This window comes from Rosa chinensis, chromosome 5 (assembly GCF_002994745.2).
Source record: "Rosa chinensis cultivar Old Blush chromosome 5, RchiOBHm-V2, whole genome shotgun sequence".
Taxonomy (NCBI): domain Eukaryota; kingdom Viridiplantae; phylum Streptophyta; class Magnoliopsida; order Rosales; family Rosaceae; genus Rosa; species Rosa chinensis.
In genome coordinates, this window is record NC_037092.1 from 48,577,397 (window position 1) to 48,602,247 (window position 24,851).

The 24,851-nt window shown below is 37.2% G+C and overlaps 2 protein-coding genes across 5 annotated transcripts; both read right to left on the minus strand.

Annotated features, from left to right (window-relative positions):
• Positions 1-274: 274 nt before the first annotated feature.
• On the minus strand, positions 275-3,612 carry LOC112166959 (SNF1-related protein kinase regulatory subunit beta-1). The gene is made up of 4 exons (XM_024303898.2): positions 3,301-3,612; positions 1,477-1,652; positions 1,203-1,365; positions 275-761 (listed from the first exon to the last, which is right to left on the minus strand). Exons 1-4 carry the CDS (start codon positions 3,406-3,408, stop codon positions 447-449), a joined length of 762 nt encoding a protein of 253 aa, XP_024159666.1. The 5' UTR covers positions 3,409-3,612; the 3' UTR covers positions 275-446.
• Positions 3,613-12,350: 8,738 nt separating this feature from the next.
• LOC112167262 (tyrosine-specific transport protein) lies at positions 12,351-21,823 on the minus strand. Of its 4 annotated transcripts, none has more exons than XM_040506971.1 (13): positions 21,497-21,823; positions 21,315-21,407; positions 21,160-21,234; positions 20,348-20,397; positions 19,429-19,518; positions 19,223-19,279; positions 17,554-17,623; positions 16,445-16,546; positions 16,325-16,377; positions 14,967-15,117; positions 14,765-14,849; positions 13,072-13,203; positions 12,351-12,943 (listed from the first exon to the last, which is right to left on the minus strand). In XM_040506971.1, exons 1-13 carry the CDS (start codon positions 21,776-21,778, stop codon positions 12,852-12,854), a joined length of 1,332 nt encoding a protein of 443 aa, XP_040362905.1. In that variant the 5' UTR covers positions 21,779-21,823; the 3' UTR covers positions 12,351-12,851. The 4 variants fall into 4 exon arrangements, 3 of the variants coding, with proteins under 3 accessions (XP_040362905.1, XP_024160031.1, XP_040362906.1); XM_024304263.2 differs by having other exon boundaries at positions 12,609-12,900; positions 21,497-21,822; XR_005800367.1 differs by lacking the exon at positions 12,351-12,943 and adding an exon at positions 14,585-14,683.
• Between the last annotated feature and the right edge of the window lie 3,028 nt (positions 21,824-24,851).

Genomic DNA, 24,851 nt, shown 5'->3' on the forward strand with positions numbered 1-24,851 from the left:
AAAACTATCAATTTTGAAGTCAAACAAGAAGTGGCAAATGGGCCGATAGGCCCGATCACAGCACGAGGCTGACATGTTTAAAAACGACCCGGTACAGCCCATTCTTGCGTGTTGGACTAAACCGAGGTATATCACCACGGTCAAACTATAAAAGTTGGTTGTGGTGCATTTAGCTAACAGATAACCGGTCGCTTTACACACGTGGCTGCTTTTTGGAAGAACCCAAACTAGATCATCGACTGAAAGAGGGGAAGGGTATTACAGATCATTATCATAAACTTCTTCCCCAATAATGAAGGGAAGTGAGCATTCCATTAACCAGAAAAACTCGAACAAACAACGTCATAAGCATGATGACATGATCAAACATCAGAACACTTGACAAAACAAGTGTGAGATTAAAGGAAGCAAGTTCTTTACAGAGGCAAGTTAATGGCGTGGTAGATTTACCTTTTAAGTGATTTATATAGGACAACAGTCACATATTTAGACTCAAACCTGTGAGTCAGTCCCAGGGAAACCATAGATTGTGAGGCCCATCCTTTTTCTATAAAAAGGTGGTTAAGTACAACATGTCGAGGCTTTGGAGAATCCTCATTTGAATCCTCCATGCCAAGGACAGTCAGTTGCAGCTGTGGTGGGATAACCACTGGTTCCTTTGTAAGATCTTCCTCAGCTGGAAATGCTTGATCATAGCTGGATTCTGGGGAAGCCGGAGCCTCAAACTCAGCCACACTGTCCAAATTTTCTGGCACATAGTCCTGTTAAGACACAAAATGTCAGACAGAAGGTAAGAATATCATACAAACAAAAAGGTTGCATAGAAAATGATGGCTCACCCAAGCAGCTGCACATGGTTCAGTCATTTTTCTAATTACTTTTTATGGGGTTTTTACTGGGAGCACACATAACAGCAACTTCAATGATGTACTGTATTTGTGAATATGTTTTTGACTTTGTGCTTATGTGCAAGTGTCATTTCCACTTCAGGAATCTGGATCATGTGAGTTTCGTTTATGACTGCAAGATATTCTTATCTCACACGGTGAAACTACATGAATTCTCTCTATCTCTCACCATTCTTCCAATTTCCTATACATCTACTATGTGACACCACACCAAGACATTGTCATTGTACAGTACATCTACTCTGTAAAATGTAAAGGAAATAAAACCAAAGAGATCAGTTACAAGATGCATACATGAACATCAAGAAGATTACAAACATGGCCCATTTCATCAGCTATGAATGGAAGATCTGGGATATATCTCGGTTCACCATCAACGATGAACTTGTACCGGTATATGCCTGATGGCAAGACCAAAAGAACTGAATGATCCTTACCAGATCTCTGTAGTGATTTCCTGCAGACAGAGATAACTAAATGTAACATATGTTGACCATTTATTCGAGTTTCTATACATAGAAAATTTGAGTTCATATATATCCCTGATAACAAAATGACAAATACTTGCCTAGATTTCCAATTGTCCCAAGAACCCTCCACAGCCAAATTGTTCCCACCATAATTCCATGTAATCATGGTGGGAATTCCTTGTTCAGGAGGATGATGAACACCTTGAATTTCAGTTGTCAACATTTGAGGAAATTCAGGAATGCCCTCACCCCTTTGAAGCGGAGCTACAGGAACCTGCACATGCACAGACAGCAGCCAATAAATCATCCAGAAAGCCATTAATGGAGACATAACCCCTCATACTACTATTATCAAGGCTATACTGATTCTAGCATCTCATCTTCAGTGTTATACAACAAAAAATGTAAGGGTGCCTGCATGGATAAGCATACTACAGCTACTTACACTTCCCATTAAAAATGTACAATAGCAAGCATGACATTTGTAATTGCACTACCATGGATAGTGGGTGTTAAAACAGCCAAAAGCTAGCTAATCCAATAATCACTAATCAGAAGTTCCCTGGAAGGAAATGGTGTTTGGGAAGATGTGCTATGATGGCTATATTTTGGGTCAACTGGATGGAAAGAAATAGAACAACTTTTGAGGTGGGAGGGGGAGACGCTGGGGTCATATCAACTGCAAATCCCCAGCCACACAACCCTCTCAAAATCCTGCGTCAACAGAGAATTTCACTTTAAGTCATACTAAGTTAGGGATATGCTACTTTATGATATTTACAAGTAAACTTGATGCATTATTTAATGACAAAGTTTTACTCAAATATCATCAATTTGAAAATTATTTCTGTAAATTTTACAAGAACATAAATTCTGTGAACTGACAGATGTGTGCAAACTCAGATCAAACTGCGAATGTAAACATAGCAACAACATAATTTTGTTCCTCTGAGCGTCTTTCCTTTGGAACCAGTAAGGACTCAACCCAACCTTTTTATGCTTCTCTTTGGTCACCCTTTCCATCAGAAAAGCTAGGAAATAGAGCCGGCTGTAATTACACTGTCAGGGTGGCCTTCTTCCTTCCCTAATGATGTGCAGCTGTCCTTATCCACTAAAGAGAAATAACAAAACTGATCCTGACAAGCTTCTACTGGCATTTTCCAGTGACTCCCCACCCTCTATGACAAACTAAGATCCTTCTTCTTCTCTTTTTCCCAAGTTTTCTTTGACATACTAGGACTGAGCACTTGAGGTCAGTCCTGACTCCTGAGTGGTATAGGCTCAGTTCTGACACTCCCTCGTTTCTTTCATCAAAAGAATAAATAGTTTTACGTTAATGTCTTTCCTCATTTGTTTGGCATTTTCTAATCTGTGGCTAGCATTCCAGACTTAGCTCTGAGTATTGAGATGGTCAAGAGTAATACAGTGCAAACACCTAGAGATAGTTTCGTATTGCACCGCACATAAAAACCCAAAAAAAAAAAGAAACACAAAGGAGTTTAATTTGTTGACTTCAAATTATCTCAAGTAGGTTACTATCCTACTCCTCGGACAGCTTCAACTTGTTATCTCTAAATTCATTTAACAGTAATACACATAAAAGGTGTGGTTGGATTAATTATTAACCACAGTTATTCATACGGCAAACAAACGATGGATGATTACAAGTATTAGTAAAAGAAACAAGAGAGAGAGAGAGAGAGAGAGAGAGAGAGATAGCTCCATTGTTCCACCAAAGTACATTTCCTACAATTTTAAACAGCAAGTAGAGTGCTTACTTTGAAGGATTGCTGCAAACCAAGAATTGAAAACTTACAAAATTAATCTCAAGGTCGGGTCACGGCATATTCCCAGATACAGTTACAATTTAGTGGCCATGATTGATGCAAAAGACAAAAGAAGAAGAAGCAGCAAGATTGAACCTGGGGAGAGAACAAGGGTTCCATGGATTCCATCCCAATATCTAGTTGGCCATTGACGACGACCTCATCTTGGATCTCCTCCTCTTCTCTGCCGTTAGCATTTCCCATTCACCACGATCGCTTCTCTTTCTTCCCCTTTCCCTTTCCCTTTCCCTTTCCAATCCACAATCACAAATCCAGCTCCAGCTCCAGCTAATCTAATATATCCATCACAAGTCTTCCTGGTATATAATCTATTCTACGCCAACTTAGCTCATTGGATTACGCCCCCCTCCTTTCTCCGCTAAACCACCGTCGAGAATTGTTTATTGTCTCCCTCTATGTACGTTTAAATATTGAAAAATATTAATTAGTCATTTTTCTTTATTTCAATAAAATCCATATAATTTGTTATTTAATATATACTGAGGTCATTAGCTGGGAAGCGTTAGACTCATACCAGAAAGAGCCTATTTACTATAAGTTACACTAGTATATGACCTAATTCAATGATTTCAACCGTTGATCCTTAAGATTTATATGCAAAAATTGTGTCTCCAAAAAATCAACGATATCCATAATCATTTGGTCATTCAAAAGTGTGTAAATAAATGTAGTATGTTAGATAATATTAAATTAAGGGAGCTTCTATTCATACCTCCAAAATTAATATTTGGCCTTTTTTTTTTTTTTTTTCAAGTGACAGTTGATTTTGTCAACTCATGTCAAATTATCAATAAGAACATAAAAGAGGGGACAAAAAGAGTCTTGGGGCTTCAACATATCGAGCAAAAGGTTTTGATCATTGAAATTCAGAGAAACGTGGATCCATGGTTTATGAAATTCACAAAACTGAAGGAAACCCAAATCGATCTAGGTGAAATTAATTAAGAGAAAATTGATGCAAGTTGGGTTGAAGAGTTACCTGAGAGAGACAAACTAAACCCTAATCCTACCTAATAGAACAAAGGGCCCTAGAACAAACTTCATGGTTCCAACAATATGCCTCTGTCAGACAAAAACAGAAAGGTAATAATAGCTTTGCTTTTATGATTGTTATTTCTCTACTCCAGAAGTCTATTTACATCTGAGGGGTGACTTGAGAGTTGAGAACTATGGCTATTTAATTTAGAAGTGGTGCTAGAGACACCAAAATATTATACCAAATTTCAATCTCAAATGATGTACCATTGCCACCTCATTCATAGTACAACATGTAATTATGTCAATTAATTTTCATTTATATAGTTTCCATTATATATGCAATTACTTAATATTATATTAAATGAGAAAAATAATGTTTCCCTGCAATCCCAAAAATTGATCTTCAAATACTAGGGATATTCTCATATACCACTTGTCATCATCATCCTCATCTCATGCTGCACCAAAATTTGGAACTCAAGGGACGAAAAATCATCTAGGATTTGAATAAATAAAAGGTCTTGTGTATGAAAATCTAAAATAAAGAAGATGATTATGAATATAGCAACCACAAGGCATAAATTGGCTTTGTAAATCATAATCACAAGGGATTATGATGAAAAACTATGAGTTAGCTCTTAATAAAAGATTAAGAAAGATACAAATCAATACAGAAGTTAATTTAACCAACTTGTTTTGAAATTTGAATCCACTGGATTGGTTCAAGAAATTAAAAGAGAGAACAACAAATTTACTTCTTCTTCTTCTTCTTCTTCTTCTTCTTTTTTAACAGTAGAACAAAGAATTTACTGGTTGTGGATAGATGGCTGCGATATATGGAGGATGAGTTTTGCATTTTTTAGGGTTTATCAAGACATGAGTTTGCGTGCTTGTTGGATTGATTAACTTCACCGCATTTTCTTCTTCCGTTTTTTAATATCTTAGAGATAAATAAACTAATTTAAATACATATTCTTAATATATATAAAAAAAATGATAGCTTGAATATTTTGAGGTTCATTAGGGCTGATGTGGTCAATGCCATGTCATTTGGGATGTTTTTTTTTTTATAGAATTTTGGGATCCAAAGCATTTTCCTTTAATTTAGGGGAAATGATCATTTACCCAATTTTGGGGTTAATTAACCTATTTACCCAAACACTCTAAGAGATTGCCCACTTACACAACAATTTTTATTTTTAAACCCCACTTACCCAAAACTCTAAGAGTTGGACCTGTTTTCTTCATATTTTTGGACTGTTTTGCCCTGATCAATGATAGGAGCAAAAAAGTGTGACGATATTATTAATTATGTGCCTCATTTTAGCCTTATTTCTCCCTTAGTTTAGTGTTTTGAGTCATTAAGTCATTTTGAAAGTCTTGTTGAGTGTTTGGAGTGAAATAGGCGGAAAAAGTAAAATTCATGAAAAATCCTAGCTGGATCAGGATTCCTAACTGTCAACTATTTTTGCGGTCTTTACATTTTAATTTCCCTTTATTTTCTCTAGAAAATTCTGATATTCTCCTGCTTGTTGTAGGAAACGTTGCCTGGTTGAACTCTTGGAAACAGCAATGATGGAGTCATAAAATAAAGCATTAAGATATTTGACCAAGCAATGAAGAAGGGAAATAAAGGAGAAAAGATGTTTTCAGTTGAGGAATAAAAGAAAAAGATGTTTCAGCTGGAAAATAAATAAGAGAAAGACGTTTTCAGTTGGGGAATAAAGGAGAAAAGACGTTTTCAGTTGAGGAATAAAAGAAAAAGATGTTTCAGCTGGAAAAATAAATAAGAGAAAGATGTTTCAGCTTGGAAATTAAAGGAATTGCCCCATTATGAGAGGAGTTAAGGCCATAAAGAAGACGTTTCAGTTGGGAAAGCCAACCAATGCTCCCCTATAAATAGGCAACGTCCAGAACTGAATTTGCATCACTTCCCAGCCAAGATCACTTCCCAGCCAAGATCACTTCCTGGCCAAAAACCATTCCAAGACTGCCCAATTCACTCCTTAAACTTCCATCACCTACAAGACCGTGACACCATCCATCCATCAATCTACAAAGCTCTAAGGCGCTGAGTCAAGGACGCTCCACCACCATCGCAGAGACGAGTTCATCACCGTGTTGCTAAGCCGCTGAGGAAAGCTTCAAAGTGTAACTATGACTCTACTTATAATTTTTGTTTCGGTTTTGTGTGTTTCAATTTGTGAGTTGTGTAATTGGAGACATGAAATTTTCAGAATATTTTTATTAATATTTTTGAGATTTTCAGTTTATTATTGAGTTAATTTTGAGAATTCTTTTATGATGCATGTTACAATCTTGTGCCCTTTTACGTGTTTAGGTAATTTTCAGAGTTAGGTTCATAAGTTTACATGCTAGAATAACGGTGAGAGTTCTTGTGTGTTTTCTTAATTTGCCAAGAGTAATTGTTATTTGTTAAGACGCTGAGTTAAACAAGTAGCAATTAGTTCTAAAAAGTGGTAAAAACTATGTTCAATGGTTAAACGATTCTGGAAATTACGTGTTAAATTCTATGTCTAATGGTTAATTTGCACATGTGAGTTGATTCGAGGGTTAGATAATACTACTAGTTAAGAGAATTACGCTGAGTGTTTTTGAAAATTAGTAGTATTAGGCTTGGTAAGGACTTTTCCGATCCAAGCCTACATTAGAATGAATCAGATAAGTGGATTGATCCGCTGAGGCTTTTCATTTAGGCTCTTATCTAGGCATTTAAGATGGGCACATTTTTGTAGCATGTTGAAATGGATTTTCTGTTTTTACACTTAGTAATTTCTTAGTGGTATTGGTCAAGGTTAGGGAAGTCGATCATTGTAGATAATTTTATTTGTTTTGTTTTTATTTTAAGTAGATTAGAAACCAAATTCAAAAACCCCCCATTTTATTCGTTTATTTGTTAATTGACCTTTTTGTGTAGGTGTACCCTACAATCCCCGGACTGAACGATCCCTGCTTATCCTATACTGACAACTACATTTTGCAGGGTTAAATTGTGAGGCTATTTCAGCCGCATCAATCAATCTCTCTCCTCTCAGTCTCTCTCTCTCCCCCTCACTGATTTCTCTCTCCTCCCCCCCAACCGATTTCTCTATCTATCTTTCTATCTATCTATCTATCTATCTATCTCTCTCTCTCTCTCTCTCTCTCTCTCTCTCTCTCTCTCTCTCTCTCTCTCTCTCTCTCTCTCTCCAGACGACGTCGGATCTCTCTCTCCCTCCCTCCAGCAGGTCGCCCACGACGCCGGCTTTCGCCATCGCCGCCCCGAAACTCGTCGTCGTGCTCTCCGCGGCCAGGCTCGACGCCAAGCCGACTCTCTCTCTCTCTCCAGATGACGTCGGATTTCTCTCTCCCTCCCTCCCTCCAGCAAGTCGCCCACGACGCCGGCTCTCGCCATCGCCGCTCCGAAACTAGTCGTCGTGCTATCCGCGGCCACGCTCGACTCCAAGCCGACGGTCCTCGTCGCTGAGAAGCTCGGCGAAGCCGGGTTGGACCTTCTGAAGGAATAGACGACTGCCAGTAGAATCGAGTACGTCTTTGATTTACTTCTATCTCTCTTGTCGGCGACTGATCATCACAGAAATCGCAACTTGATTGTATCTCTGGTCCCGGGTTGCAACCGGAGTCGTTGCAATCGGAGTCAAATCAGTGTGAAGGCAAATGGTCAACTGGAATTGCTGCAAAATGACTGGAATTATGGGCAAAATCGTCAACCGGAGTCAAGATTATTGGGGGGGGGGGGGCAATAATCTTCCTATTGGGGGGAGATAATGTGTCTTAATTGTTATAAAGTCTCTATAATTGTGTTCAGTGATATTTTCCTTTGTGTTTAAAGACTACTTCTAATGTGTTTTGGTATTTCTGATATATTATTGGGGGGCAATAATCTGTTTATTGCGGGCAATAATATATTTGTTTTGTTATGTTTTGCAGGAATATGGGTGATCCTTTTGTTGTTAGGTGCATTTATTCTTGTTAAGAGGCCTCCCGGGAGGGCTATGGTGAAGCAGTTCAAGTCAAGTGGAGAGTGTGAAAAAAAAGCCAATTCGTTGTGGTCGTTGTGGCAAAATGGGCGCCCATAACCTGATTATTTGGGGACTTAAATTCACTAAATATTGAATTTGAATACATGTACTTTCGTAAACTAATTTAAAACCAAACTGAGTTACTTCTGACCATCTATAAAAAAATTATTGGGGGGCAATAAAAATTTTATGACCCCCCAATAAACCTAATTATTTTGGTTAATGAATCTAGCAGCATTTTGTTGAAATGACCTGTAATAAATGAACCACAGTTAAGACATTATTGCAGGGCAATAATCTGTCTATTGCCTCCCAATAGACCCCCCCCCCCCCCCCCCAAAAAAAAATCACCAGTTTCTATCATTGACAGATTATTGTACTTTAATAAACTCAAAATAACATAGGACTTATCAAAACTCTAATTTCAGTGATGAATTAACCACAGTTAAGAAATTATTGGGGGGCAATAATCCATCTATTGCCCCCCAATAGAGCACAGTTTTGAAGTCGTTCGAGACCTGTAAGCAAAGCCCAGACCCTATTTCGACATGGAGCTTCGGAGCTTCCCGGACTTTTGACAAACAAAACCGGTGAAGCCCAGACCCGATTTAGGCTTGGAAAGCTTCTCGGACATCTGACGAACAAAATCGGCGAAGCCTAGAGGGGTTGGGATCGTGGAGTTGGATGGCGTCATCCTTTGGTGGTCCGACGGTGGGACAGAGCGGCGGTGGTGGAGGCTGACATGGACAGTGGAGTGGTGGGCGTGGTGGCTTAGAGAGAGAGAGAGAGAGAGAGAGAGAGAGAGAGAGAGAGAGAAATCGATGAGGGGGAGGAGAGAGAGATATGAGTGTAATTTGTTAATTAAAATGAGGGCAATACTGTCAAACACTGTTAGATTGGGTAAATGAGGTTAAAAAACTCTTGGTGGAGTAAGTGGGCAATTTTTGGGCTAAAATTGGGTAAGTGGTCACGGCCCCTAATTATTAGCAGCTTACTGCAGAATAATACTTGCTGCACAAGATCGATGTAGTTATTTCCAATTAATTTTAATTGCAATACTTTATTGATACACCTAGGTAATATTCACATTATTATGAATTCCTATTTCTAAGAATGTTGGATATAAATCAATTTGATCACCCTTATATCTCCAGAAACTGAGAAAGCAAGGTTTCCCACCAAGATGACTACAACTTCTTCAAGATATAACTGGTGCATTTAGACTTGGAATTCCTCACAGCTTTGATGGGAGTTAGTGGAGCTGGAAAAACGAGACTGATGGATGTTCTTTTAGAAAGAAAAACTGGAAGAATTATTGAAAAAGACATTAGAATTTGAGAGTACCCAAAAGTCCAAGAAACATATGTCAGATCGGGGTATTGTGACTTTGAGAGCAAGGTGACATACAATATTCTCCACAGCTAACAGTGGAAGATGCAGTAGCATATATACTCAGTTTGGTTACGCTTGCCATCCAGATTGCTAGAATTACTAGAGCTGTAAGTCCCTTTAAATTCATAGCATGTAGCATGAATGTCAAACATCATAATTCAAATTACGACCCATACTTGGTGCTAGTTTTGTTAGACTTAATAATCCTAATGGAATATATGTATCAATATTTTAGACTTCAGAATTAAAAGGTTGGCATCACAACAATATAATATAGTTTCCAGGAACTGAATCTGATGTTATATTTAGAATATATGCATAATTTTTTATTATTATTGATTTTAATGGAAAAGGGGCATTTTGGGAAATTAAGGAGGTGTAGATAGCATATTGGTTATATGCAAAAGTAAGTTGGAAATCTATTAAGCGGAGAGGTCCAAATGCTAATTTTAGAGGTATGAATAGAAGCTCCCTTAAATTAAACATTGTGCTAATTAATAGTTAAACGTTTTCTGATTTGACTAATTTTTTTGCAGAATTCATGTGTGTATGTAACTTGTTAATGTTAGAAACCGAAGGCTCTAATTAACGTTAAACAGAGAGAGATAAAGAGAGAGAGAGAGCCTTAGCGGGAGACTATGTCCACTTAAATATTTAATTATGTGTGTTGGGTCTTGCGGCTCAAGGGTATTACATAAGGATGTAATAGGATGTGGAATAAGTGGAAAAGAATCTCCTTTTATAGGGAAGGGAGGCTCCTTCCTTTACATGGTTTTCAATGTGGGACACAAAGTCCATTTCAAGTCTAGAAAGCTTGTTGTGAAGGCATATTGGCAAGGCGGGGAAGGTTGCTTCCCAGCGAGGTCTTGACAGCTTCCGACTACCACAGGGTAGGTTGTATGTCGGGCTACGGTATGCAATTCATGGTTGGGCCTTACCATGGCTTGTGGGCCCCCTAAGAGGGTGTTACTTATGCTTGGTGATATAGCGAATTAGTCATGCTAGTGAGAGGTATCTACATAACTAGAGAATGAATTATTTAGGTTATTAAACTACAAGCTAAAAATAAAAACATCCTCACATTTCAAGTTTAAGAAGGTTCTCTCTAGATCCTCTATAATCAGAGGTGGTCATCCGCGAAAGAAGAAAAATGCGAATGTCCAATTATCAGCCAACGCATGTCCTTAGAGAATGAGACCTGCAATTGTGAGTGTGAGAGTGAGACGCCGAATGAAAATGAAGACAATTTTGTCCTCTAAGACCATGGAAATCCAGGACGACATCATTTATGATCAATCACCATCGGCCTACCTCTTCGCTAAAACTAGAGGCAAAACCTCCTCGTTGCAACCACCAGTCAGCCATCGATCACATCGTCAAATACTCACTATGATCAGCCATCGATCACGCCAACTCCAACACCAGACCAGTTTCGGGTTGGATCCGCCACCCTCAATTTTTTTTTTCTGCCATGAAGGTCGAGATACTCAACGGCGTGACCATCTCACGATCAGAGAAGGTGAAGAATGAGTTGGTTTTTGACGGTAATGACATCGAATTGGTTTCAAGGTGGGCCGCTAATCAAATGTGAAGAATGAGGACATAAGAACTGTCACTAACCATTGAAGTTCATTTAAACGCATCCGACGGCTGATAATTGGATGTAAGCATTTTTGCCTTTTTCAGGAACAATTGCCTCTGATCCCGCCTGTGTGTGTGTGCACGCGCGCGCGCTTGAGGAAAAGAACAAACAGAAAGAAAACTAGATAGCTTCACTTCCTCATCAGTTGTACTTTCAAGGAAGACAAGAGGAAGATGCAAAAAGGTGTGTGTGTGTGTTTGCTTGAGGAAAAGAACAAACAGAAAGAAAACTAGATAGCTTCACTTCCTCATCAGTTGTACTTTCAAGGAAGACAAGAGGAAGATGCAAAAAGGCAAAACATCATAAGCGAAACTATTCTATAATTTTTTTTTATATTGTTTATTAAAAAAAATCATTAACCAAATTCTCATTCCAAATAATCCAAAAACCACCGGAAAAGCCAATAGTATCAACAACATAATGACTAGAAAAGCCCAACTTCTTAAGAACATACAAAGCTTGACGGGTCTGGACTTTGGGCGCTCCGGAAACCACTAAAAGTTCAAAGTGATAAATACTCTTCAAATCATCCATGCAAATGGGTCGCCTCTGAGCGAGAAAGAATTTCCACGATTTTCTTCATTGTAATTGTAGAAGCCCCAGGAGTAGGGTTGCCACTTGGTTTGGAAGTTACCAAACCAACTGAATACCAACTGATGTTTTAGATTTGGTATACCGACTTTTTGGTAACCAAGACCGATAAAACCAAAATAAAAAAATTACCGAAAAAGTTGGTTTGGTTTCAGTAAATACCGAATCTACGGATTATCTAAATATTAACTTTATATATTATAGTTTTCAATACACATACATGAATATTAAGAAATAAACATAAAAAATTTCATAATCGTATGAAAATTACTACATAAACTACATTAATAGTACATGCATTTTAAGTAACCTGGTCAAAGATGGTTAAAACCTAGTTTTATTGAAAATGACTAAAACTTGATGTCATACGTACAAAAGAAAGCTATAATAAGTTGATGAAATGAATATAAAGTTTATGAATATAAAATTAAAAAACCTAGTATTGTTCATTCTAATTTATATTACAAAGAAATAGTTGTTTTAAAGTTGGTAATACTGAAAACTAAAATACCGAATTTGGTAGATATAATTAAAAACCAAAGATTTTGGTTGGTAATTGATAGCTCAATTTTGAAATTGAAAGCTTTGGTTTTGAAGTTGGTAATACTTATAACCGATTCGAACTGACCGGGTGATAGCCCTATCCGAAACTCTCAGGCTAAGGCTAGAGAGTTTCCTTTGCGAGATTGGCATTTATATATATATATATATATATATATATATATATATTCTTTTTCTGGTCAAAAGCTAAATAAAATATATAAGGAATTTGTTTACACGTTGAGGTTGTATGTCGATTGTCGACAAGCTTTGTAGAGTCCCAGCTAACAGAACCATTCGGAAACTATTACGGGTTGCTCAACTTGTCAATAATTTCTGAGGAAATGATATATCCAGCACCTCCTACCACAAGCGAAAGAGTGAGCCTTCCTCCTGGAACCAACTGCGGCAATTTCACAGCTGTGGATGAACTTGAGTACCTATCGGACCAAGACATTGCAGCTGGAACTATTCCGAACAGCACCAACACTACCAAGGACATGAAATGGAAGAACCTTAGCCATCATAAAAACTTGAGATGACGACATGAATGTTAGAAAAGGGAAATGGAAAAGAAAAAATAAAATAAAAAATAAAAACATCCAAATTGAAAATGTTTTAGCAAAAACTAAGTTCCGGAAAAATGAAAAATGGCCACACCTCCATAAGTTCCAGCAAAGTCCAAGGCTTTAAAGAATATATCTGGGTCTAGCAATGACAGCACAACTGGTGGAATCAACGTTAAAAGGTATGGCAGCACAGGCCTGCTCTGACCAGCCGGGAGTTTCAGCACTGGATACAGAGAAATTAACCACAACTGTGAAATGAGAATATACATACTGAAATAACACACAAATTGTACAGCTAATTGCCTTGATATATTACAATCAAAAAGGAAATTGACAACTGATGACAAAATTTAAACAAAACCAAACATCGATTATGCCTACGTAGAAAGTTCATTTCCAAAAAAAAAACAAAGAAGAACAGGGAGAATAGGTCAAAAGATGCTTATGTAGAATGGATAATGAAAAATCCAAATGGATTCTCATCAACAAAATTGGCCACTCCCTAGAATGCAGTACCAAGTTCATATTCCTCCTGTAGACTGGATAGCAAATATGTTATGGGATAACATTCCAGCCCATAAGTGATTTATAACGCCATTAGTTTGCTTGTCTTAAAATAGACGAAGCATGTGTAGTAAATATGCACCTTTTACCCAGAACCTTGTTTCTCTTTATAGGCTTATGACTGTGCAAACAATAATAGGATGATGATGCAAAATATCACAGCAGAAAACCACAGCACACGAACACAGAATTTTATAGAGGTTCGACAAAAACTTTGTCTACTTCCTCTGTGTGATCTCTCTTGAGAATCACTAGCACTATGGAGAATAACAACTTGATTACAAGTACTTATTGAAATCCCTATGCTAATCCCCAACCTCTTTGCTAGATCTCTCTATCACCCTTGGCTCTCCCTGCCCCTGTGTTTGTATGTTAACTGAGAACTCTCTGAGATCTCTCTTTGATCTCTTCTCTGATCTGAGGACACATTATGTGACCTCCCTGCAGCCCTATTTATAGAGTATAGGTGCTGGTTACAAACATGTCACATTAGGATTCCTAAAACTATTAGAACAAGGAAAGAGAGCTAGCTTTCCTATTCCTAACTAGAATAGAACTTACTTTCCAGGTCTAAATCAATAGGAATAACTCTTCCTATTCCAAAACCCATTAGGATACTAGAAGAATCCCTGTGCGCACTAATCTTCACTTACCCATCTGGTTTTGCCTTGAATCCTAATCAATTTAGGCATATCAACGAGCCAAATTCACAACAGCATGTTACCAATAGAATTTGGATTCCTATTGATGGTTGTTGTGCCAATAAGGAATAAAATATTCCTACTCCTAATTGATATAAGTTTACCTGCAATCTTGTTGGTTACAGAGAACGGGAAGTCATAATTGCCTAAAAGGAATTAATTTCCTGATTTGGTCAAGATTTGATACCTTATGTTCTGAGTAACGAGAGGTTCTGCTCTTGTTTATGCACAGAGACACATAGATGAAGAGAACTAAAAAGAAGTTATTATTCTGTTAAATTCATTTTACCACCCTAAACTTTACACCTAATGTTTACGACTTCTAACTTTATCACATACCTAGATAAAAGTCATTATTTATCTTCATGCTCTAATGCTCTAGGGATACTGCGTCCACTCATTCATTTTTAATTTCTCTCTTTCTAAGAGTCATATTTCCTGCAAAAAGCCCAAGAGTACATATACAAATTCGTATAAAATGAAGTTGAAGATTAGACAGAAAAGAAAAAAGGCACTTACGATCAGAAAGGAAATCACAAAGACCCAAAACAAATCCAATATATGACGTTGCGATAGCAAAAATTGAGAACACCTCAACTATAGGCTGAAAGAAATTCAAAGAGGAACAGTAAGACAAGAAAGGGAAAATAGATTTGGTCAAAGCATTCTGTAATCCTTTCAGTTACTTTAAAGAATTTAAGATTTGGTACTATAAACTTACTCCAACAGCAGCATTTGTTGATTGCAATAGTTGTAATGGATCCATGATTTTACCAGAGCCCATTTCAACATCTGTGATGGTTCCTAGAATCACAGCATTCCAGACTAGAAATAAAATAAGTGGTATACTTGTGCCTAGAACAATCGAAGTCCTGCAAAACAACAAATTATTGCATAACGTACAATGTCAGCTATGCATGACAGCAACTAAGACCTATAAGAGGAAATCAGTATATGGGGAATGAAACAAAATGTCAAATTCTAGGCAGTCACAAAGGTACTTCCTGTCAGTGCAATCACATGTGTATCAACAGCAACCTACATAATGTAAGCCAAATTATGGCCAATTTTTGGGGTGTACAGACATGCCAAGTGTTAAGGACCATATAAGAGGACTTGGCCTTCACCCCGGCAACATACATATGGAGAAGAAACAAAGCTGCACCAACAAGGTAAAATGACCTTGTCTTAAAGGATATACTGAGTCAGATACCTAGAGTCTATAGTTTGAAAAGAAATGCAACATCCAAACATGCATCATTGTATGTATGTTTGGAAGTGTAGGAATAGGAATTTCTGAAGCCCAAGCTCATCTGAGCTCAAGACAACTGAAATTTATTTCATTTAAGAGTTAAGACGATCCAAGCCCTTGATATCAAGATTCAGTAAACTTAATTGGCCAGATGAGTGACTTCATCCCTGGTTTGAAGGGGAAAAGTCCCGCATCACGTAGCTTTTGTAAGGGTAAGTCTATCCCTGTGTGTGACAGTTTTAGCATGGTCATCTGTGTTAGTATCTAATCGTTTGCCAAATCCTAACATCTTTGGTTTTAAGAATAGTGGTAAATGTACAAGTTTATAAAGGTATCAGAACAGGAGATTCGAAGTTCAAATCTCTGCAATTGCATCTACCAAATAAAATTGAATTCCACATTTTGTGAGAGATACAAATGGCACATATGAGGAGTGCTACCTAAGAAACGGCCTGGAATTTTGAACAAGTGGTAAACCAAGAAATTTATCAATCTATATATACAGTTAGCTGGGATATAATCTTTCAACAAAACTGTGTTATCTATTTCAACAAAACCTAACCGACTATTCTTTTATATTATTTTGCCATAAAACTGTGTTACCTATAGATGAGCTGCAAGTTCAGGTAAATGATCAGTAGTTATCATTATACACTATTTTATCTCCAGGTACTTACAGATTTTATATGCAATAAATTTAGTACCAGCGACCTGTAGTGTCTTTTGGTTAAGATGTTAACTTTTAAAGACTTTTTGTGAGAGGATAATCACATTTACATATACAAAGATATTGATGCATCAGCAAGTATAAGTGTTTAATTTATCACCTTACTTTTGATAGGTCTCCTTCAAGATCTGTACAAAGAACAGGCACTACATTCTGGAAAAAGCATGTACAAATTGTTAAATCAATTCAGCATTGAATAATTACAATATGGTAATGTTACCTGGTATACAAATGACAAAACAATTATCGGTATGCTCATGGGAACAGCTTGGAAGTTGGCTTTCAAAAGTGCACTCAATTGTAGGTATTCACTTGCAACTGCCTATGAAAGAAATACTAATGCATAAGAAAGACTAGCTCCTGTCCACGTTTAATAACACCAGGAACAAGTATACTGTTATATGATAATACATTGGAGAAATACAAGGGTTTTACATTTTCCAATCACAAGACTGTAGAATCCTAGTTAGGTAGTATGACTTTCTTTCCTCTTTCAAAATCACAATTTGTATCAAATATATCCTTGTCCATATTCTGGATTCTGAACATGTTCTATTGATGTTGCAATAAATATATTGAGTGCAGTGTTTACATATTTAGAGTCTTCATTATTACCTCAAACACAAACATGAGTACGAAAGTGTAAGGGCCATTTTGTTCCTCATTCTAGAAAGATTTTTCTACATCTACAGAACATGAAAAATACATGAATGAATGAATTTTCAAAAATCATTAAAACATCCATTTGACCAGTTTGAAAGGGTAATATTGTTCACAGGTTCATTGTGATGTAGCAAAACCTAGGGTTAATATGTTAACGTCTTAGAAGGGTGGAGCTTGGGATTATAATCTGTGGGGATGGGTGTTGGGGTTAAGGATCTGAAAGGAAGGGAGAAATCACACCAGAAGCGTTCTTAGAATCGATAAAGAATTCTCACCAGCCACTCGAGATATATTGTTAGACTGGAACTGAAAAGCTGCAGTATCTTGATTTGGTGTTGGATAGTGTAGTCTTGTATTCTCTGTCTTCTTTTAGTGCTGGACTACCTATCAACTCTAATTTTCAGTTTCCTGATTAATGAAGAATTCTCACCAGCTAGTCGAGATATATTGTTAGACTGGAACTGAAAAGCTGCAGTATCTTGATTTGGTGTTGGATACTGGATAGTGTATTCTATATCCTCCGTCTTCTTTTAGTGCTGGACTTCCTATCAACTCTAATGTTTAGTTTCCTGATAAATGTGTTTTGTGTTTTCTTCTCCAAAAAAATAAACAATAAAAAATACATGTAAATCATTGAGAGAGAGAGAGAGAGAGAGAGAGACTTACCACAAGAGCAGCAAAAGATATGATGATTCCAATTACCAGAACCCCATTAACCGCACCAATGAACCGCGGACTGCATGTAATGGGACAAGTTTATGGTCAAGTCTCAAATAAAAGAAACAGAGATACAAAATCACATCATATTTGAAATTCCTTTTGGAGAATTAGCATGCAACTGTTGCTTGCTTGAACATTCCATCAACTTGCAGCTTAAGCTTCAGGATCTAGTAGCAATTTAAATTGATAACAGAACTTTGGGTCTAGGAGGTCCCACATTTAAAACCTCTCCCATTCCTCATAAATTTTCCAGGTCACCAATTTCAGGGTGAGATGGCTTCTATACTTTTTTCTATTGCACCCTAGAGCATTTTTGATGAAGAATACAAAGCAGAATATTTTAAGTCAAGATTTGGAAAGTAGTTCAAATAAATCTAGGGTTTTATTATTAGGATTCTTATAATTATTAGGATTATTTCTTTAGGATTCTTTAAGGATATTCCTAGTTATTCTAGAATTATCTTAGCCTCCCTATATGTAGAGGCCTTTGTAGTCTTTTATTGGCAGATTTGAGTTGCTTTTGCTTCTCTCCAGGTTTGTGTGATGCAAACTAACCTTAGGTGTGATGCCTGAGTCCTCTGGGTGTGATGCCCAGAAACCCTACTGGTGTGATGCTAGTAGCCTTATCCTAGAAACTTACTGGTGTTATGCTGGTAGTTCTATCCTTTCCTTCTTAACTTCTTATTCTAAATCCCTTTTCTCCTAAAAAAAACAAGAGCACAGCAACCAAATCCAAGAGTACTCAGACATACCCTAGTTCTACAGTTCTTTTGCTACTTGTCCTGCATCAATTTTGTGAGAGGGCAGCAGGGAGGTTTGCTTAATATAGGTGTTGCCTCATCCCTCAACAGCTTAAACTTGCAGGGCGCAATGGTTGTCTAGCAAAACAATAAAAGAAAAGGAAAAAAAAAAATGCATTCTCAAATATCCTCTGCAAATCAGGTAAATTTCTATAATGATACTAGCAAAGGATTCCCTCTCTTTGATAATTAAACCGCCAACTAGTGATAAAAACTTCAACGTGAACTAAGACAACCATGTCAAATATGTTTCAAAGGCACATCTTTACTCATGTGATCATACGAACATGTGGAGACATAAACACTCAAAACTAACCTTTATAATGTGACTATAAGCTTGTTCAACTTCAAGCATGTTTCCTAAGAAATACAGCATAGGTTTCTATGTTCTTCCTTTTTTCAAAAATGATCAGTGTTTTTGACTAGCGGTGATACCTAACAACAGTGGTCTATGATTCATTCAATATATATTCTACAGGCATTTAAAGTTCAGAATTTTATTACTACAAGAATGGCGATATATTATCTTGTACATAGTCTACTATATAAAACCACATAACCCTGTGAGGGGTTAGTAGGAAGTTCAGGCCCATGGTTTTGCTCCCATGTGGTCTGAAATTCAAATCCCATCACAGTACTTATGTAGCCAATTGCTAGAATTTCCTGTCTTGTAAGGACTAGAGGTGAAGCCCCTGGTTGTGGCAGGAGGCCCAGTTTCAAGCCTCGGTCCACGAAGTGGGTTTCAGGGACTTCTAGGGTATAAAAGTTAAATAGAAAGTAAAATAATACTCCAAGATTCAAGAAGTCTAACAAACCTTCCAAAGTAGCAAATGCCTCCGAAAACCAATGAAAACAATGTTGCACTTTCCCATCTGCAACCATAGTGTTGCCATCAACACCTAACAAGCGTAGAAATGTACTTTAAAATATAAAATGTACGCCTACTAAACTGAAAATACAGATATGAGAGAGCATCATGACATTTTGTCAAATAGAAAGTGCTACAGATTTTGGTCCTTACAAGGGAATGCCAACAAAATTTGTCAAAATTTCTGAAGAACGAGCAACATAGGCAACAAGAAGTGCGTAATGTATAAAAATGTACGTCCAACTGCAGGATAATGCACGTTACTATCAGAAACTGAAAGAACATAGTGCAAATAGAAATGTACTAAGCCAAAATGGTAAAATATGCTTATAAGAGCCAACTAAGTAAACTATCTAGCACCCAGACTATGAAGAAATATATATATATATATATATATATATATATATATATAATAAACAATTAAAAGAGCATTATCATCTGAAAATTAACCACAAAATTTGAAAAAAGGCGGTCATCCTCTCCCCAGACACCAAAGAATGCACGAAATACAATTCAATATTCAGAATGGCATTATCATTTACATCCTTATCAAGGATTATCTCTAATCTGCGCAATAGGAAAATATTTGGTCATTTGAACTGTGTCGGTAAATACATCAGATGGAGAGCTAAATATTCGATAACGGCCACTATAATTTCATATATAGATATATTCCAGGGATCACCTTAAAGGAGGACCTAAAGAATGGATGACTTCGACCATTGGACAGCAAGTCTCTATGGTTAATAGCACTTTTCTCATTTGCGGTTATTCACACTGGAGCAACTTATTATCTGTATGTGTGTGTGTGTGTATTGTTAATGAAAGAGTGGGCTTACAACATGATTGGAAAAAATAATCTTGCATTATGTTATATTATATCAAAGAATATAAATAAATAAAAATTAAAATGAAACAAATTAAACTAAATTAGTTAATTAAAATAACAACAGCAGCAGCAGCAGCAACAATAGCTATGTAAGTAATCTTTTCTCAAAGGAAACGCCAAAAATGCATGTTGATGTTCAACAATAACAAATGTTTCAAAAATCTAGTAAGAATGTTAACCTACCAAACAATTTGAACTCCCACTTTACCAACAGTCCTCATAGCCATGGATACCTGAAGTCAGTCACAAGACAACTATATTAGGTTCCAAATGTTATGGAGTTGTCAGCCTAATAATTGTTCTTGGTAAGAGACAATTGTAAACAATACAATATATAGAGAATGATTATAACATTTTGAATCTAAGCTGTTAGGACTAGATGTATATGCAATATTAAGGAGGTAATAAAATTTAAACATGACGGAGGGGTTATCAATTGGAAGAGATAGAAGGAATATGGCTTTTTCCTTTCTGGACACAACATGTGTGTGATATATTGAAAGTGGTGAGAGCTTTTTCTTTTCTTCTGGTTTTACATGATGGAAAATATGTAAGCCCAAGTGTCATCTACTTGAATACTTTCAAAAGATAGGGAAATTGAAGAGCTAGCTTCATCGATCCCAGTTATGAAAGAGACTGAGATAATAAGAAAGCTTGTCTCACAAGGGGAGGCTTCTCACTCTACTTCTATGATCTATCTACCTTCAGTAGTCTATTAATCTACTTCTATCTATGTTCAGTAGTCTATTAATTTACTATCTTACTTCTGTGGAATCCCATGTATATGAGAGATACAGATGAGGATATTATAGTGAGACGGTGTTGACAAAGGGAAAAAGAAAACAGCTATTTCCCAACTTTTCCTATCAGGTCTAGATGGCATAGAAATAGCCTGTAGAATCCAAAATATAATGTATAGATAGGGAGTAGCATATGCACTGGTGCAAACTGAAGACAGTACAGTAGTGGAGTAAAGAAGAGAGAGAATTAAGTACCAGTGATACACTGCCAGAACCGAGTTGAGACATAGTATTCACATTAACTTCGGCTACTAGCAGACCTGTTACAACCTGCAGTAGTTACAAAACAAGAAAGTGATCAGTGAATATGAATGAACAAGTGACTGAAGTGTTTAATTAGTCATGCTTACCATGTATGCCCAACAAAAAATGCAGGTTATTGCAGAGGCCAGAAATCCAGATTCTTGGGTCACTGCAGGTATTGCGAGGATACCAGCACCCACCTGCATGGAATTCAATCTATATATGAAACAGAGGAGAGGAAAAGAAAAGAAGAAAGCGAGAGAGAAGGGTTTGATAGATAGATAGATACGGTAGTCCCTGCAACTAGGAAAACAGCGCTGGATAGACTTGGGGGTTCTCTCTTCAATGTGGCTTGGTTGAGGTTGGAAAACAGCCTTTCCAACTCAGCCTCTTCGGATTGTTTCTTCTGCGACAGGCATTTCGCAAATTTTCTTGGTTTTGGAGTTGGGAGATAAAGTGGTTTATGATCAAGTTGGAGTGGGAGTGCGAGTGGAAGAGCGTGAATTTGCTTTTGCACCAATCTTGAAGAACCAACGCAACAACAAGGAGGAGGAGGAGCCAGAAATGCCATTGCCTTTTCTCTCTCTCTCACCACTCATAAAGCAGATATTATAATACGTGAGGTTACCCACAGTCACCCGTCTTTATTCCTAAATTTCCTTTTGTCTGTTTTTTTTTTTTTTCTTTTGTGAATGGCCTCTCATCTTTTTTCTTTTTTTTGGTCAAAATGACGTGTCATCTATGATATATCCATCTTTATTTTTTGGGAAAGGTCTCCTGTGCTGTGTGTATCAATTGTGCATGTCTTTTTTCTTTTTCTTTGTTTTCGAAAGCACTCCCTCTGAGACAACCAAAATTCAAGGTATCATGAAGCAAAGCTTGTGTAGCAAACCTGGGAAGAGGCTGAGACCATCTTTGAGCTGGGGCATGGTGTCCGGCTTTCGCCATGGCATCGGCGAGGAGTTTGGAATTGTGCATGTTTGGAATTGCTTCTCAAATAATTATAATATAAAAAAATTTGAAAAAAAAATATATAGAATGTGTCTTGAGATTGAGTTGTAGAAGCACATGAAAATGATAAATATAACAAAAATTATAAAGTGATTGTTGATTTTGAGAGGTGAGAATTCTACGGAGCTAGGCTTCGTTTCTTTTCTTCATCTCAGCACTACAGTCGTCATGAAACGATGGTCAAGGAGGTCTGAACGTGGTTTACTGCCGCTCTTGCTATCTCAGATAATGGATGAGTGTCCTTCAGCGCCACTAGGACGGAGCCATGTTGTTTAAAGTAAGGATGGGCTAAAATGTAAAAATTTCAATTTGTTCAAGTAAATCTCTATTTTGTGTCTGACCCACTATGCTAAAAAGGCCTTCAGACGACATAACATAATTTTTTTTTTTTTCTGTCTTCAGAATATAGACTAAAACCATACTGGTTTAATTTGGAAAAATGGTGAGCAGACAACACATTTATGTAGTTGTAGAAGGTGGTGATTTCCTATCTCAAATTTGGAGGGATATCCAAAAGTTGATTGAGTCTTTTCCCCTCTCAAATAGCCACGCCCTAGTTGACTGGAAAATGTTGTGACATTCAGACAACATTTAAATGTTGTCTGAATGTGGGGGTTGTTTTAAAATTTCCAAAGTTATTTTGACTTGTGCTTTTGACATAGAGACCTCGATACTAAAGACTCAAACACGACTAAACACTCAAACACCACCCTCGCGCTCTCTCCTTCTCACTCAGCTCTCTCAGCTCGACCTAGAACCCTAAAACTGGAAAACTCAAACACCAGCCTCTCTCCTTCTCACTGAGCTCTATCAGATCTCGATTTTCACTTTCTCCTTCATCTTCTCACTCTCTCGATTCTTCTTTGTAGTCTCTCCTTCTTCTTCTTAGTCTCTACTTCATCTTTCATGTTCGGATTAATGGTGCTCTCCAGTAAGAGCTGTTTTCAAATCGGATATTGGTAAGTAATTTAGGGTTTCAATCGTTTTGTAGTTTAGGGTTTCGACTGGGTTCAATTTTCGATCGATTTTAGGGTTTTTTTTTCTGCAAATGATTTGTGTTTTGGGGTTTTGAGTTTAGGTATAGTTCTTCTATTTTGTAACACATTTCTTCTGTTTTGTTGGTCTTGTTAGGGAAACTTGGTGCTACAAAAGGATTTGCTGGGAAGGCTCACTACTCGTAGTGTAGTGGAGAAAAACAGAAGGCTTGTTTGTCTAAATTTCTGGGGAGTCTTTTTCCCCAATCAATTTATGGGTCTTGTTTAATCGAGTTCTGAGATTTGTCCAATCGAATTATGTGACCTTAATTCCTATACCACTCAGTCATTTGAACAAATTTAAAAGTTCAACCACTGTACCGAGTTGGGGCCTCCATCATTCGCAAACACATAAGTAGAAGAACCTTACTGTTTAAAGCTCACAATCAAGATTGGTCAGAGGAGAAACAACAGAGCCTCAAGATCGACAATGGGATCAGTCACCCTTTTGCTTTCTGCTACGAGACTTTTGTGCCGGAGGCGGTCACTCTCTCTTACCAGGCGCTGGCGGTTTTGCTGGGGTCTGCCGATTTCTCGACTCCGAAGGACATTTGGGTCGTCAGCTGCATCTTCGGTACTTCCGATTTCAATTCATGCTTTCTTGATTCAATTGAGATGCTCGATTAGTTGATTGAATGTTTTGTGAATTCTAAAATTGAATTGTAGCTGAGATGGTGACTGGGGATGTACTGTTTGTCGGAATAGGTGATGATCCTAATCAAGCTGATAAGCAGCAATTGCGAGAGATTTTCAGGTTCATTTCTTTTCTTTGAAACATTTCCAAGTGTTAGGTTTGACAGGGATTCAAGTCATTTTACATTTAGATGTTTCTTTTTCTGGAACTTTCGAGAAATGAAAAGGAAAAAGAACATGTACAGGACTCACTTCGTTGCCGGCTTGGGAGACCTACCAAGAATGGGAAGGGGAAAAGATGAAAGCTCGGTTCTATTTGGCAGAAGATTTGCCATCGGATCTGCTGGTAGCTACAGTTTATTTGGAACAAGATGGAGCTGAACTTCTATTGGTAAGTGTTCCTTAACGTGTTGTAATCTGTAATTAAATTTTTTGCTTTACTCATTTAGGACACTTGTATTTTTGCATCATAACTCACACAACAGAAACAAGATTGAAAATGTGTGGATGCATCATTTAACGTAGTTATTCTTACCAAAACTTATGAGGGATTTTGCATGATGATCGATTTACCTGTCAATAAATGTATCCAGTTCGCATTTTTGTTTTGACTGTAATTCATCTAATATGTTCTATGCTATACCCAATCTCTCCTTTGTTTAAGTAAATGATGCTCATCCCTCAATTTTAGTTAGAACTGTTCGAGCTTGAACCACTGGTAGTTGTTTTGTGTCCTCCAGATGCTTAGCGAGTGTTAACTAGACCTTCTATGACTAAATGATTGGATGTATGGACCGCATCATATATACCATATCTTATATTTCTCATTTTTCATTCATCAAAGTTAATATTTCTATAGAGGCAAATTTCTAGTTGGAATCTCAAATTTATTATATACTAATTAACAAACACTATCTTGTTTACCAAAACAATGCGGCTGAACCAACACAACCAATTTATTTTTGA

What these genes read in the sequence shown, in the direction of transcription:
- LOC112166959 (XM_024303898.2), bottom strand. Translation starts at nt 3,408, where the DNA reads ATGGGAAATGCTAACGGCAGAGAAGAGGAGGAGATCCAAGATGAGGTC. An exon ending in TGGGACAATTGGAAATCTAG is followed by an intron (nt 1,366 to 1,476) that starts GCAAGTATTTGT and finishes CTCTGTCTGCAG; the next exon opens with GAAATCACTACAGAGATCTG. An exon ending in GTAATCTTCTTGATGTTCAT is followed by an intron (nt 762 to 1,202) that starts GTATGCATCTTG and finishes GTGTCTTAACAG; the next exon opens with GACTATGTGCCAGAAAATTT.
- LOC112167262 (XM_024304263.2), bottom strand. Translation starts at nt 21,778, where the DNA reads ATGGCATTTCTGGCTCCTCCTCCTCCTTGTTGTTGCGTTGGTTCTTCA. An exon ending in TTTTGTCATTTGTATACCAG is followed by an intron (nt 16,378 to 16,444) that starts GTAACATTACCA and finishes TGCTTTTTCCAG; the next exon opens with AATGTAGTGCCTGTTCTTTG. An exon ending in TTGTGATTTCCTTTCTGATC is followed by an intron (nt 13,204 to 14,764) that starts GTAAGTGCCTTT and finishes CTCTGTATCCAG; the next exon opens with TGCTGAAACTCCCGGCTGGT.